The sequence below is a fragment of the Zingiber officinale genome, chromosome 3B (assembly GCF_018446385.1).
Source record: "Zingiber officinale cultivar Zhangliang chromosome 3B, Zo_v1.1, whole genome shotgun sequence".
In the NCBI taxonomy this organism is placed as follows: domain Eukaryota; kingdom Viridiplantae; phylum Streptophyta; class Magnoliopsida; order Zingiberales; family Zingiberaceae; genus Zingiber; species Zingiber officinale.
In genome coordinates this window covers 104,573,259-104,590,344 of record NC_055991.1, presented here as the reverse complement: position 1 = coordinate 104,590,344, position 17,086 = coordinate 104,573,259, and the positions used below count along the sequence as shown (strand labels likewise).

The 17,086-nt window shown below is 36.0% G+C and overlaps 1 protein-coding gene across 2 annotated transcripts; it reads left to right on the top strand.

Moving 5' to 3' along the window:
• The first annotated feature begins 3,315 nt into the window (after positions 1-3,315).
• On the top strand, positions 3,316-14,731 carry LOC121967205 (phosphoglycerate mutase-like protein AT74). 2 transcript variants are annotated; one of them, XM_042517284.1, is made up of 4 exons: positions 3,322-3,413; positions 7,302-7,429; positions 13,409-14,033; positions 14,109-14,731. In XM_042517284.1, exons 3-4 carry the CDS (start codon positions 13,571-13,573, stop codon positions 14,507-14,509), a joined length of 864 nt encoding a protein of 287 aa, XP_042373218.1. In that variant the 5' UTR covers positions 3,322-3,413; positions 7,302-7,429; positions 13,409-13,570; the 3' UTR covers positions 14,510-14,731. The 2 variants fall into 2 exon arrangements, with proteins under 2 accessions (XP_042373217.1, XP_042373218.1); XM_042517283.1 differs by lacking the exon at positions 7,302-7,429 and having other exon boundaries at positions 3,316-3,413.
• Positions 14,732-17,086: the final 2,355 nt, after the last annotated feature.

Here is a 17,086-nt window from a genome sequence, read left to right as displayed (position 1 = left end):
TAGGCTTTCTTCTTATCTTCTAGACTCCATCTTTCATGATCAAGTGGTACTTTTGTTGCTTCGTCTACAGGTGGCGGGTACCCTCATCGGATAGTGAACCATTACTCGATGTCCGTATTCAAGTAAACTTCCATCATTTTCTTCCAATATGGATAATCATTTCCATTGAAGAGAAGAGGATAAGCAGTGTTGAATCCCTAAAATTTGACTATTGATTATTGAAATAGAAAACTAAATAGTGGTACCAAGACTTGGTCTTGGATTAGTAGTGTTCGAAAAAAATATGTCGACAACTCGAGTGGTGTTGCACTAACTTCAAGTAAAAACCGAACGTGAAATAATTATCTGAAGAGGTAGATTTTGTCAAATCAAATAAGATACAAAAAAATGAAATCCGAAAAAGAACGGTTTCCCCGGCTTGATTGGTGGTAACACTAATTCAGAGCAAAACTTACTCTGATACCACTTGTTGGATTGAGACGCACATGAGAGGGGGGGGGGGGTAAATCACGTGATTTTCAAAAACTTTTCTTTTTTGTTTTGAAATCAAAGTATACGCAACGGAAAACTTAAACATAGAGACAGAAAATAAAAAACACACAGTTTGATTTTACTTGGTTTGGAGCCTTCGATGACTCCTACTCTAAGACCCAGGTCTGATAGACCTATCGATGTGTAATCTACTAAATAATCTCTTCCGAAATTGTTGAAAGTGGGGATTGAGTATAAGAGAAAGAATAGGAAAAGTGTAATATGTTATACTTTCCTTTTACAATAATTAAGTATAGAATTGCAAATTCATTACCCAACTTCAAAGATTATCGAATTAGGCTCGGTGTTAGTCAACTCCTCGGCAGTAGTCGGGCGCAGTAGCATCGTAGCAGAGCAACAGAAGGAAGCTGGAGTAGTCAGAACCCCAATTAGATGCCTAGAAGCTCATATAGAAGTTAGTGAAGAATGCTTAGTCGAGATGCTCTTTTATTGAGCATGGAAGGCGCCTTCTACAATACTGAAGGCATCTCCAATGTGTGAAATCTGATCCCGAATTTGTTACTCCTTATTATTGATGAGTTCTAAATTTTATCCATTGGAAGGCGTCTTCCATGGTACTAAAGGTGCATTCCATGAACAGTTCGAAGATGCCTTCCAATACTTGAAGGTGTCTCGAGTATTGTTCACCCGAGGTAACTTTTGCTCCTTTTGTCCTGCAAAATGTGTTAATCCAACACAACAAATAATAACATACAAAACAAGGTTAGTACAATAATAATATGATTAATTTATAACTTAGAACTTATCCTCCAAATCAGAATCTAATCAGGGTCTCAATTTAAGTTTCCGAAATAGATCTAAATTGCACTGACGTCTACTATCCCTTCAACCAGGTCATATTCTCACTTAGTCACTCTCCTCTAATGACTTACCTCTACTTATCGTGTGTCAAGTTACCTTCTTGACGTCAATCTAATCCACCAAGTCTTCCTGTCAGAATTGCACATTCAGACTTCACTGCTCGGCAATCGCACATCCCGATCTCTTGCCAGAATAGCACATCCGGACTTCGTCACTCAGGAATCTAACATCCTGACTAGATTTCCTGTCTGGTGTCAGGTCCTCTTGACCCATCAAGTTAGTTAATTATGTACATTCGGTAATAAGGTTAGATTACGATAATATTTAATTTAACTCACATGTCATTTATTAAAATTTAAATTAGGTCGTTAGTATAAATTGTACTAATATTAACTAGTGATCTCCTAATTGGAATTTCCAGTATGATAAAGAAAGATACGAAGTTGTTTATATTGCTAATGTGTTTTCATGGATATTCACTCTTGATGTCCTTTTCCCTTGTCTTATCCTTTGGGAAGTTTAAAAAAAAAAATCTATAAAATGATCTAATTTACTTATCTAAATGTAACTTAGGCTCGATATGCAATTTTTTTATAACTGTTGATATAGATTTTTTACATTTCCTACCGTATACAAATAAAATATTAGAGATTTGTAAATAATCAATCAAATCACATGCTTTTTGTGCAACTAAGTTAAACTCTTAGAAGAAGCACCACTTTAGACAATTCTTAATGGTTAGAAGTATGAAAAAAAAAAGTCAAACTAAATTATACTTTCTAACTAATTCATTTGAATAAAATTAACAAACTTAAAAACAAATATATAACCAGTAATTCTAGTATTGTACAAATAAAACCATCAGTAAATATTATTCCTAATAGATCATCATCTTGAGATAGTGCCTTTTTTTTTTATCTAAGTTCGATGACTTATGTATATCATATTGCTAAAGTCAATTCAATCATGTAATTTTTATAAAAATAAGTTAAAGTAAGCATACATATTTTCCTTAAAATTTTTAAAAATATATAATCAAAATAATTTCACTTCTTTGACAATTCAAATTTAAATGATTATGTAGATTTAGGGTCAACCCACACTCGGACTTGATTCATTCAGGAAACAAACACCAGCTGAAGAGATGAAAATCTTATACCAAAGGGAGATCATGTGATCATCAATGAAGCGCCAAGAACTACCGTTCTCTGTTTCTTCGATGATGCGTGACCTCGGCTAGTGAAAGTGTCAGTAAATACAAAATGGAGATAGGTCGGTGAAGTAAAAGTAGATATTTAGATTGTTTTCTTCTGTGAAAATTAGGGTACGTTTGGTTTGCACCGTTTTCATTTTCATTTTCTGGAAAACGTGCGTTTTCTAGAAAACAGAAAATGACTTTTTGTCATTCTCTGTTTTTTTAGAAAACGATAACCAATTTTTTAGAAAACGCGCGCGGAAAACGCAAATCAAACACCATTTTCCAGAAAACGCGCGTTTTCCAGAAAATGAAAATGAAAAACGCGCGTACCAAACCCCCCCTTAGGATTTTCGATTTTGCTGATGAAGTGCGAGTGAGCGAACGCCAGGCGCGTTTTCCAGAAAATGAAAATGAAAAACGCGCGTACCAAACCCCCCCTTAGGATTTTCGATTTTGCTGATGAAGTGCGAGTGAGCGAACGCCAGGCTTTTCTCGGAATCCTTGCTTTGGAAAGGGTAAAATAGGAAATTAATCCACGAGAGACTAAAAAATCTCAAAACACCTCTATGCGATTTGGGGAAAACACGTAAAGAGTTATGTGATTTGGAAAATCACCTTTTAATGTTTGTTATTTTTTATTTTGAATTTAATTCAAAAACTTGAATTGATTCATATTAACGATTTCTTAAAGTTTAAATTATTTAAATTTATTTATTCATTTTGATATGTTTTTTTTGTTTATTTATAAATTTATTTATACTTTTGATAAGGGTTCTGACTTCTGAGAAGGAAAAAAGCCAGGAGAGGAGACCGCTGCCGCCATCGCCAGATGCAAAGGCGCACCTCCACCCCGTCGAATCTGGTAGCTAACCTCTCCAGGGTTTTGCCCTGCTGCTCCTCCATGTTTAGTTTGCTTGGATTTGTCGATGTTTGTCGTTTTTTGTTTTTTTGGAGTGGGAAAAGAACCATTTTTAATGACACGCGGGTTTTGTTTCTTCTTGTTTATGATTGATGGCGTCCTCGATTGCATCTTCGTCTCTCGAAACTATATTTAAACAGGGAATAGTCTTGTATCCATGCAACCACTGGCTTCTGGTGCTCTTAATCGTCGCCTAAATCTCAAGTAGGAGACTCTTCCATTGGACAACGTTCAAAGATGTAGGTGACTAAAAAAAACTTGTATAGAAGGTTACATTAAGAATCAGCTCTAAGCCCCTATCTTTTTACACTAATTATGGACGAATTTAACCGTGGTACATGTTGTTTGCAAATGATATTATTTTGGTAGATGAAACACGCGAAGGAGTAAATGCTAAACTAGAATCTTGGCGGGAAATACTAGAAGCGAAAGGTTTTAAGTTTAGTAGATTAAAGACAAAATATATGGAATTTAAGTTTAACAATATTAGAAGTAATGAGACAATTGTTAAGATAGGAGAGGACGAGTTGCCCAAAACTGTGAGATTTAAATATTTAGGATCATTTTTGTAAAACGATGGAGGGATTGAGAAAGATGTCTTATATAGAATACAAGGAGGATGATTGAAATGGATGGGAGCGTCGAGTGTTTTATGTAATCGTAAAGTACCTCTTAAACTTAAAGGTAAATTCTATAAAGTCACGGTTAGACCTGGTATGTTATATGGAGCAGAATGTTGGGCTATGACTCGAGCACATGAGCAGGAGATGAGAGTTGTAGAGATGAGGATGTTAAGGTGGATGTGTGGACATATGAGGATGGACAAAATAAGAAATGAGAACATTAGAGAGAAAGTCGGAGTTGCATCTATTGAGGAAAAACTCCGAGAGACACGTTTAAGATAGTACGGACATGTACTTAGACGACCAAAAAATACTCCAGTTAGGCGATGTAAAACTATGATAAATATGCATATCAAACGAGGAAGAGAAAGATAAAAAAAAACTTGGTTAGCAATAATAAAACAAGATAAATTTTATTTAAAAATATATGATGATATAGCAGGAGATAGAGTTCAATGGCGTAAAAGGATTCATACAGCCGACCCCACCTACTGGGAAAAGACTTGGTTGTTGTTGTTGTATAGAAGGTTAAATTCGTTTCATTTTAATCTATCAAAGCCCCTCTCTCATACGAATTATGTTCCCTTATCCTTGAAATTATAGTAATGATTGACTGAGATTGCTGCTACCTTTACATAGTGAGTAGAATAGAATAGAATCGTAGAACAATATAACAAACCTTGTAAACTTTCCCAATACCAAGCAGATATTACATTGCCAGTAAACTTGAATGTTGTATAATGATAACAACAACAGTCTAACCAAGCCTTTATCATAATTCCTCATACGCCATTAGACTTGATATTCTACTATATTTTTATTTATATTTAAATGAATTTTATTTTATCTTGCTAATTAAGTATTCGATTAATGTGTGTATTTATTATGGTTTCACACCACTCAATTGAAGCAATTATTAGTCGCCTAACTAGATGTCTATACCATGTTAAATATGTCTCTCAAAGTTTTCCTTCAATAGATAGTTAGATACAACCCCAACTCTTTTTCTCACTAATGTTCTTATTTTTTATCATGTACATCCTCGTGTATCTGCACATCTAATTTCGTGACTCTCATCTTTTGCTCGTTTACTCGATTCATAGTCCAACATTCAACTTTATATAATATAGTAGGTCTAACCGTCATTTTGTAAAATTACTCTTTTAAGTTCACTCAACAAGTAACCTAGCACATACCAATAAAATATGAAATTTATGTTCAAGAATTTTTTTACAAACTAAAGGTAACCACAAGACTAATCAATAAAACATGAACTGTATAAGATTTTATGTCAAATCATTCATGCTACTACTAACCTAAAAATATTATAGTAAAACGGAAGGGAAGAACAAAGACAGCTTAATATACATCAAGTATCATCTATGTACAAAATGGTATATGTATGGTTAAAATCCTATGAGATGCTCTCTTCCACCTTAATGACATTCAAGTTAATGACTAAGGATTTCCCTTATTTAGCAGTTAATCACTCTTTGAAAGTCAAATATTTGCACTTGTTTTTTAGCATTGCTCCATAGCTAAAAACCTCAATGAAAATGCCATTTTTTATTTTGTTGTGTTTTTCACTCAAAATGCATATAAGCACATCTTGAGTTGAAGCAGCTACATGCTTTAAGCTTCAAGCTGTAAGAAACCCTATCTGTGGCATTCTATGTTACATGGATATAGATACGGGTATCGTATCGAATACGACACTGATACGGCGATACAAAAAATTTTGAAAAATATAAGACACGATACGGCTAGGATACGACGATTATTAAAAAATAAAAAAATATTATATATATGTATCTATTAAAAATAAAAAAAAAATCCTAGAATACAAAACCATGTTCATATAACATCAACCATAATATCCATTACAAACAAAAAGTAAACATAACAAAATGCAACACACCAAAAACATCTTAAATAAATAAGTAAAAAAATCAAACATCCATATCGGTCTCATCACCAACACCGCCTTAAATAAGACTAACTCCAATTCAAGTTCATCAAGTGACAATTGGCAATTTCAAGGATAGCAACACTCTCCATGTCCATGGAATCAAATCCATCTGCTTCAACATCCCACATCTTACTTTCTCCTTCTTTATAATGTGGACTCCTCTTAGATAAAAGACAGATTATAGTAAACATATACCAAAACTTCCGCTATTTGTGGTGTTATCTTGTTCCTCTTCAATGAGTGTATGAAATTGTAGGTGCTCCAATTTCTCTCACAACAAGAAGAAGAAGAAGATGGGTGCCCAAGTAGCTTTAAAGCTAAACTTTGAAGAGTTGGTGTAGAAGCACCATGGATAACCCACCACTTTGTTGGAGACATCAAGCCTCGATCACGCATTGAATCATTCTCAGAAAAATCATCAATGGTAATTAAAAAAGAGGCAAACTCCTCATTAACACTTCTTCGTTCGGATGAATTGGAGTAATATCTTTCAATGCACTTTTTCCTTTCCCTTGAAACTTCGATGTCCCTATGAGGAGGAAGACGATTGGGAGATTCTTGAAGTCACTCATGGCTATAATACCTACATAAAAAGACTGATAGTTTAACATCATTCATGAACTAATATTTCTAATTTGCTAAAACTTAGAAAGTTAAAAAAAATTTAGAGCTTTACCTTGGATTCAAAGAATGCGCCAAACAATGAAGACGCGTATTGCTTTTATTCCATTGCTCCACTAGAATATTATGAACAACCTCATAAAACTTTGAATCTCCACTATGAAGCTCCTATGAGATAACAACTCTCATTTTTTCTATCATTTCATCCCACCACTCATAGAATAAATGAATACAAGATTGATCAGTGTCTACTTTCCTTAGCATCTCATAAATTGGACTTGTGAAGCAAGTATATAATCAATTTTTTCCCAAAATTGATCATCCAATATCTTGTACTTCACTACTCTGGCCTTCACTACATCATCCTCCTTGTAAAAATCCCATCTTTCATAAATCACCATGTTTTCAAGGCATTTCTTGATTTGTCTAAACCTTTTAAGCATAATGATCGTGGAAGCAAATCGAGTATCCGCAAGTGATAGCATCTTCAAGTTTGAGTTATCGTGGAACATCGATAATCTCATATGGTGATTCATGATAAAATTCTTGATCATTGCAGCATCATTTGCTACTTCTGCTATCCACTTACACTCATCAAAGGTTTCTTTGTTTTTGTAGAGAGTCAGTCAATGCACAAATATTCTTCAAAGCAAGATTCAATGTGTGCACAACGCAAGGAGTCCAATATGTGTGGGTACTTTGCCTCAACGAGTAACCCAGCAACTTTGCAAACAGGAGTATTATCGGTGACCACTTGGACAACATTCTGATGTCCCACTTCATTTATGGCATTAATGAGCAACTTTGAGATGAAAGCTTTATTCTTGTACTCACCTTCACAATTTTTCGCCTTCAAAAACATAGGATCACTTTCACACACGACCATGATATTAATTAGCGGTCTTCTTTGCACATCCGACCACCCATCACTACAAATACTAACTCCCTTTTGTTTCCAAGCAGCTTTTGTTGGTTCCTAAAGCTTTCTAATATGAGCATTTTCTTTTTGAAGAAGTGAAGTTCTCAATAAATTGTATCTAGGTGGAAAATTACCTAGAATTGTTCATTGAGTAGCCAAACTGAAAGCACGAACATAATGAGGATTCCTAGCAATATTGAAAGATAATCTCCAGGTGTAAAACAACCTTGCAATTTCAGAGTGGAGATCATCTCTAGCATTCAAGTTAAATGTTTTTTCAAGCGGGCCAAGTGGTCCTTTCCTCTTCTTTGTTGGATCATCATTTTTCAAAAAACCACTAGAACAAAATGAGGATTTTTAAGCCATATTTGATGATGCAGATGACAAAGGCAACTGAACTTCTTTCTGTTTAGAATTCTTCTTTCTCAATGTTGCATCATCAATAAGTTGTTGCATACTCTTCATTTGATCCATTGTAACAGTCGTACAACCTGTAATTCCAGCACCTTTTTGTTTTAATAGGTGTGCTTTTACCCTTGAATATAATCCTTTGCACACTTTACTACATATATTGTATGACCAAGTGACATTTCCTCCTCCTACTGCCTTTTCCACCTTGGTTACAAATTTTCACAATGGAGAATAATCATCAACATCCTCTTGTGCACTTTCATTTTGAAAACTTTTCCTAGCAAATAGGCTGAAAATAACAATTAAGAAGCAACGGAGGGGGCCTATTGTTAAACTTACCAGAAACTTACCAAAAGCAAAAATAAATTCATGATCTCAGCAGAAAAAACAAAAAAATAAACTTACCGGAAAGAGGGCAACGACAGGAAGCGACGGTGGGCTGCTGCTGAGCAACGGCAGGCTTCTGCTAGAAGCGACGGGCTTCTGCGAGCAGCGGTGGGCTGTTATTGAGCAGCAGCGGGCTTCTACTGAGCAGTGGCGAGCTTCTGCTGAGCAGTGGCGGAGAGCGCTGGCGAGCGGCGGAGAGCGCTGGCGAGCGGCGGAGAGCGCTGGCGAGTGGCGGAGAGCGCAGGAGGCGACGACGGCGTAGCAACGGTTGCGATGAAGAAAGGTCACATCGTGATGAAAAAAGAATTGGCAGCTGGGAGTAATTTAGGGTTTTCCATTTGAATAAGTAGTCCTCATAATTTTATTATTTTTCAATTTTACCCTCGAAATTTTTAATTTTTTTGCAATTAAGCCTAAACATGTCCGGAAACGTGTCGCATCCGTGTCCTAGCCATATCTGACTGGTCAAACTTGTAAAAAGTCAATGACATGGTTTTTGCCGTGGTCGTGTCTGTGTCCGACACTTCCAAAAAATATTTTTAGAAGGGTTTGTGCTACACTGGCGGCATGGAGGCCTTGCCCCTTTAGCTCCAATCCCACTAATGGATAGTTCCAAAATGCCATAAATGAAGTGGGACATCAGAATCAACTTGCAACTAAAGGGCAAAAACACCATTAACGATCATGGTCAATATCATCTATATATTTTGATTCATTATTAATCATATAAAGTTATCATCACAATTTAGTCATATATATTATTTTCTGAATTTGTTAGCTTTTAGATTTACATTACTATTACAACTTATCAACATTTTGTTCTTTCAAATTGATCACTCATAGATTCATATTATTTATAGTTTAGAGTTATCACTTTTTTCTCATTACACATGAATATTCTCAAATCTATCTCTTTCACCAATTAAACATCTTATTTCCATTCTCAACATGTTTATCTCGTTATTTATTTTGATAATAAATAATAAAAAAGTGCTAATTACGATCCTACACAACTGTTTCTCCCTTGAACTCAGCTGCATGAGGACATATGTTTCATTGCACTTGTAACAAACTAATGGGTCAAAGTCTCTTAGAGTCTGAGGCTTAAGCCAAATCTTATAGTTGGCTCAAAGTTTTTAACATTATCTTTCACTGATTTGATACGATAATTACACATTATTTTACATTAAGTGTTCTCAATATGGTTTAGCTGACTTTAGTGATTACCCTATATTTCCATTCTCTTTAAAGGATTTCATATATTAGTTTGTTATTGATTGATTATCATAAGGATAATCTTTAAATGAACTACTGCAAGATTATCACATAAGAGAAAACAATTTAAAGATAAATCTTATAGGTAAGACTATAAGAGAGTAAATGAAAATAATACACATATAATTAAATTTGTAAATTATCTGAAGTTCGTAATCAATCATGCCCAACTTAAGTTTAGAGAAAATAAGCAAGAACCCCCACCTTAACAGAGTACCTCTCTTTTGAAACTTGTTTGACCACATGATGCGCCCATAAGATACCCACAACTCCATCTATAAGATATAACTCAAAATAAATATTTTTTATGGTTCCATATTATAAAGACAAAAATCAACTTAAGAAGCTTATCGTATGCTCAAACATCAAGAGTAGGGAAGATCAACACTTGATCAAACTTCTCTAGCCACCACACAAGATTCTACCATAAGAGCAAGCCAACTAATTAATTAAACATGTGATATCCCACATATGATTCACTAATTGATTTATTATGGGTAGGAGAAGTTGATAAAGTGTTGATCTTCCCTATTTTTGGTTTTTAAGTGTAAGGAGCTTCTTGCCTTGACTTTTGTCTTTATATTGTGGAGTCATAATAAATAGTTAATTTATATATTGTAAAGTCTAGATAGAGATTTGTGTATCTCAAGAGTGTTTTGCAGTGTCAAATTGAAGGCTCTTCGATTGAGGTAGGTGTTCTTGTTTATTTTTCCTGAATTTAAGGTGTATTATTTTTAAAGGAGATTAAAAAAAAAACTACTTACATGATTGAAATGGGGAAAACAGATAAGCTTTTAAGGGTTAAATATTGATCATTTTGCATCATATGAACTTAAACGATTGAAACTGGGAAAGAAGATAAGCTTTTGAGAGCTAAATGTAGATCATTTAGCTTCATATGATCTTATCATACTATTATGGGGTTTCATGTAGATGAAACATTTGGGGGATAATATTATTGTTGTTCATTTTGAGCTTTTTTCAGTGATAACCATTCCATAACAAATAAACTAATATATAAAACCTTTAAAAGAAAATGAAAATATATAGTCCCAAAAGTAAATATAAACAATGTTGAGAACGTTCAGAGTATAATAATGTTAATTACTTATATCCAAGTAGTGAAAGTGATAATGATGAAAACTCTAAGCCAAACATGTGATATGAGATTTAGGCCTATGTTAATTACTTATATTCATTAACACGTTATGAGTATATTGGGAAATGGTCCTTGCATAGTAGAGTGAATGGTTTTTAAAAAAATGTAGATCCGTTATATTAACGACCCTCCTAGTGCCGGCCTCACGGATATGGAGAGAGATATATGCAAGTACATAGGCGTCAGACGCATGGTGGGGTAAACCCTAGGTCGTCAATTATTGAAAATCAACTCTTGGCCATTATGTTAGAGATGCTATGCGCCCAATGCTACGTCCTGGGGGCGAGTGAACGGGTTTTTAACCTCACACATTATGTGGAACTTTAAATGGAGATATGGAATTAAATTATATAATTTGTTTTAATCCAAAAATTAATGAATGATATCATTGGCATTATGTAGATCCGTTATATTAACGACCCTCCTAGTGCCGGCCTCACGGATATGGAGAGAGATACATGCAAGTACATAGGCGTCAGACGCATGGTGGGGTAAACCCTAGGTCGTCAATTATTGAAAATCAACTCTTGGCCATTATGTTAGAGATGCTATGCGCCCAATGCTACGTCCTGGGGGCGAGTGAACGGGTTTTTAACCTCACACATTATGTGGAACTTTAAATAGAGATATGGAATTAAATTATATAATTTGTTTTAATCCAAAAATTAATGAATGATATCATTGGCATTAGTTACTAAAATCCTACAAACTATCTATGAATTTTATTCTTATTTGAATTTTATTCCCTGTCCCTTAAAATGGTACAGAATGCTGAGACTAGGTAACTTATTTTAGGTAGATGGTCAACTGCAGCAGTGTTTAAACAATAGTCTGGTTTATACAGTTACAACCACTTTTGTATAGTGTTTTTTGTTTTAATAGAGAGATTAAACAATCGAAATATCCGACCTCAACATGGACAACATGTTGTTAGACTAATCCATACATTTCATTCAAGGATGCTATTATAAGGCTCAATATAGTTTCATTATGTTCATTTAGATCCGTCTCAATTTGCAGCTGTTTGATCATTCACAACTTAGTACCTTCACTAGAAAACAATCTACTAAATGATGCCTTTAGACATGATAGCTTTGTTGCAGATATTGGACGATATCAATTTCTTCTTTTCATTTTTGTTCCAGGATAACCTATCCATTTCTTCCTGACTTGGTAATTAAGTTTATTTTGTTTTAAAGTGTCTGCATGTCAATGTTATAATCAGGGGTTGCTCAAGTCCTTGAACGTATAAATACAACCCACTTCGAATAATGAAAATCCGAATACTAGTGCAATCTCTATATTCTTGCAACACCAACTTGATCTGGTTCTCTGCTAATGAAGTAGAATTGGCATTCTTTTGATATCTTACTCTTGGTCCTGCCTGGACGAGGAATCTGCTTTACTAGATCTAGAGTCGTAAGTTGTGATTTCATAAAGGATATGTTGTGTGTGTTTTAGTTTTTATTTTTGAAGTTAATTTTCATAACTATCATAAACTAGTCATTTACCTTAAAGAATGTCAAGGTATTCTACTTTTCGAAAAGCAAAATATTGCTATTCTGATTCATTGATGCTTAGGGTTATCAAGACAAAGGCCTTTCTAAGTCCTAGTCTGTCTCTATGTCAAAAGCAAAATTGCGTTACATATGTAACATCCTGAGTTAATGCGGTAAAGTGTGTTCTAACTTACATCTCTCTTTGGACCAAAACATGGCAACATGTTATTCTGAGTCTTGTCCAGTGAGTTGTATTCCAGTTTCCAGAAATCATCAGAAACAATTGTAGCTTCTGAATTTGCACTAGTTTCATCCATCCCTTGCGTTATAATTTATCTGGAAATGGTTACTCTCCATTTCCTTGTTGAAAGGGGGCATAGTCTGTCTCTCTATTCCCCATCTAGTAAGTTAGGCCTCTGTTGAAAGGGGACCTTGATCTTAGCTGAACCTTTGTAATTATAAAATCAATGTTCCTTGGAGCCTTCTTCTACTATCTATAAACCAATTGTTCCTTACAATGTTGATTTTAAGAAACTTACAAAGGACCCATTCCCTACCTGACAATGTTCTTCATTCATGCTTGTTAATTGAATCTTGTCTACCTTCCTACAGACTCACTCGCATGTGGGTTAATCACTCACGGATAAGATGTGTACTGCAACCCAATTATACATGTTAATTTACTCCATGGATATCTTTTCATATTTATGTCTTGCATAGAGCTCAATGGAGGAATGAAGACTCATGTTAATCACTCATGTTTAGTGTTCACGCCATCAAAGGATTTCTGAAACGATCACGCGAATTTCTTTACCAAATCTATCCATCCTTATCTGAACTGAAATCTGACAATCTTTTCTTTTCTTACGGACGTATTAAAGATTTCCAATTTGGCATCCCTGCCAACTTGATGCCTGCCTCCCCTACTTTGCGTGACTAACTTGTGCTCTCTAACAAAATTAGTTGTGAGCTTGAATGAGCGTCGAGAATAAAAAATGGATAGCTTTTGGAGAATTTCTGGCAATCTTTTGCAGTTATTGAGCTCCAGCTAACTCCTCCTCCTTTTGTTGAACAGTCATTGCTGACAGGATTCTGGAATCTTATTGCGCACCAAGCATGGGCTTAACTTTGATGACCGAGTCTTGCAAGGCAAGGAAAAATGGACGACTCCGTCCTCTATAAACGCGCTTGTTGAATTGTCGGCCAAAGACATCGGAGAAAGTCATCGTCGGAGCCCATGAACAGAGAAGAGAGGAGCCACGTCCACCGCCGCTGCCTCCCGAAGCGGATCATCCTGGTGCGGCACGGCGAGAGCCAGGGGAACCTTGACACGGCGGCGTACTCGACCACGCCCGACCACAAGGTCCCGCTTACTCCGCAGGGCGCCGAGCAGGCCCGCGCCGCCGGCGAGTGCATCCGGCAGCTGCTGTCGTCGGAGGACGGGGAGAACTGGAAGGTGTACTTTTACGTGTCGCCGTACGAACGGACGCGGGCGACGCTGCGGGAGCTGGGCCGCGCCTTCCCGCGCAACCGCATCGTCGGCGTCCGCGAAGAGTGCCGGATCAGGGAGCAGGACTTCGGAAACTTCCAGGTGGAGGAGCGGATGAAGGCCATCAAGGAGGCGAGGGAGCGCTTCGGCCGCTTCTTCTTCCGCTTCCCCGAAGGCGAGTCCGCCGCCGACGTCTTCGACCGCGTTGCCAGTAAGATGTTACATTCTCCTCCATGAATTCAATCCTCCGGTCACAGAATTAAATGACGCAAACAACGGGAAACAGGTTTCATGGAGTCGCTGTGGAGGGACATCGACATGGGGAGGGTGGAGCAGGACGAGAAGGCGGAGGTGAGCTTCGTGATCGTGTCGCACGGCTTGACCTCGCGGGTGTTCCTGATGAAGTGGTTCAAGTGGACGGTGGAGCAGTTCGAGCTGCTGAACAACCCCGAAAACTGCGACATCAGAGTCATGCAGCTCGGTCCCAGCGGCCGCGACTATACCTTCGCCCTCCACCACTCCGAGGAGGAACTCAGGCAATGGGGGCTGTCGCCGGAGATGATCGCCGACCAGCAGTGGAGGGCCACCGCCAACCGTGGCAGTTGGCACGAGAACGATCTCTGGCATCTGGGGAATTTCTTCGAACACCTAAAGGACTCCGACGACGAGCAGAAGCCGACCGAGTAGCAGCCATTTTTTTTTTTTTTCAACTCATAATTATTTTCGCTTGTGTGCCAGATATTGCATTCGCATTTTGTGTCACCACTTGATTGTTGTCTCACAGTATCCATACGATTGTTTGCTAGGTCCTCTGATCAAAGTTTCAGCTGGGCGTAGAATATTTAAGTTGGATGTTTGATTTTTCTCAGGGCCGTTTGTATCTTATTATGAGATTGGCAATATCGAACCGTTTATAATGAAAAAGGATATCAAATTTGTTTAAACAAGCGCAATTGAAATTATATTTAACCTTGTTCATAAAAGAAATGACTTGGTTGCGGTATGAATTCCTATGCAATGGACAATTGATAATAATACTCTCAGCACCTTGTGTGGTTTGAAAAATAAGTGTTATGATGTGATATTAATTATTAAGGCCCTATTCATTTATCTCTTTGTATGTTTGTTAGCTGACATCAGATAAAGACTATTATAAAATAGAACAAAGAATATTAAATTAGAATAAATTTTTTAATTATCTACCAGAGTAGAATAGAAGAATGAGTAAAAAGTAATATTAGTATAAAATCCTTTTGGGACTGATCAAATGAAGGGGAGATGTTTATTCATATGAATTTTAAAGTCGAACTAATTTTAAGAAAACCTTTTTTAACCTATTGCTATAAAGGATTAGATCCCATCGTGATTCAGAATTGACAATTTGATTTGATGGTTTAAAATTATCGGTCTGACTCTTAATCTTAATTATCTAAAAAAAAGTTATGATTTACGGTTTGAAATCATTGATTTATAACTCCGTTCATTACGGTCAATATTATTATATTAAAAGAATTAAAATCGTATATTCATAAAATTATTTGTTAGACAAATATAGTTATTAAGAAAAATTATATAATAAAAAAATTATTAATTAATTATTAAATAATTAATTAACTCATGAAAGCATTTACAGATAAATAATTTATAAATTAGCAAACAAAGAATAAGTGCATCGCTTACTCTTCTTCCCATTATTAAGAATAATAATATAACAAAAGTAAAGTATTAATTAATTATTAAATATATTATTAATACATGAAAAATATTAATAGTTATAGTTTAATTGGATAGGATATTCCGTTCTCATTAGCAAGACTCGAGTCTAGTTCTAACACCAACAAAAAAAATTTTAAACATATATAAAAGAAAATTATGATTTGACCCCTAATATAATAGGCCTATAGGCAGGTCTACAAAGGGTTGTTAATAAGTTTTGTAATATACCATAAAATAATGTTACATCTAACTTTTGTTTTTTAGTTGGTACTAGGTATAACTTACGTCGATTAATTTTTATAGTAATTAGTTTGATCTCATAGAAATTTTCCATCGGTTAGTTGGGTAAATCGAGAAGTGCTCGTAGCAGGTAATCCATCAATCTAACGTTCTTAGGTCAACACATATTAAGAAAAATTTATCTATTAATTCGTCAAGTTAGGACTTGATCCTTAAATACATGAGAAAATGAAAAGATGTCATGTTATTACATCATTGCCCGAGGACAATTTTACAAATAATCATTGGAGCAAAAGGTAATAACACTCACCCCAAGCAACCTAGTATCATCATCCCCTCCCTCCCTCCCGACTAGATACAAGTAAATCACGGAGGATATTTACTCTAGCATAATGACCCTTTGCATGAGGGAGGCCGAACACCCAATGAGATGTTTTATATCCACTAAGAATTGACCCTAAGACATATTAGAGCAACTACCCATATGATTCAACTATGTTAACTCGTGGGGCAACAAATAACCATTGAAAAAAAATTGATGAACCAAGTAATACTAAACTTGGGGTGACCGGTCTGGTTCATAAAAATTTTCTACCGACCGTTAGAATAAATCAGGAAGCACGAATATCCCATGATTACACACCCCAACAAATAATCATGGAACAATATATCAAAGTCTTCTCTTCCCCTTAGTCAATTAAGTTCAACATCTATTTTTTTTTCTTTTTAAACAACGGTAAATCGTCAATAGATTCATAATTTTGTTTTGAGTCGGAATCTTAACCGGTTCGTCATTAACAATTATGATTTTGGCTTGTCGAACTATCGGTACCTGGTACCTAGCCCTAGCTTGTTGACTTAATTAAGGTTCTCGGATAGGTCTAGTGTCTGTCCTTTCAGAACGGTACAATGATTAAGATATGAGATGTTATCACATGAGATCTTGGCTAGGTGAACTAATTTGGAGTAATCAATTTGTAAGTGTCATCTACTACAAGGATTGGGTGGTATCTTGTGCTTCCGCAAGGGTTCTTCTTCGATTTAAGTCTGATCATAGTCCCGTTCTTCTTTCTTCGGCTCCAGATAGGGTGGTCGATAAGGGACGAAGACCATTTCGTCTCCCTAGCTGCTTGGATGTATCAAGCAGATTTCTGGTCTACATTTGGAAATCTTGAAGGGAGGATGTTCCTTGAGAACAAAATCTGGATCAGTTAGAGGAGGTGCTGGAGGAATGAAATCACATTGTATTCGGAAATATTTTCCTAAAGAAATCGCATTGGAGGAATCCAGGAAGCCATGATGCAGAAT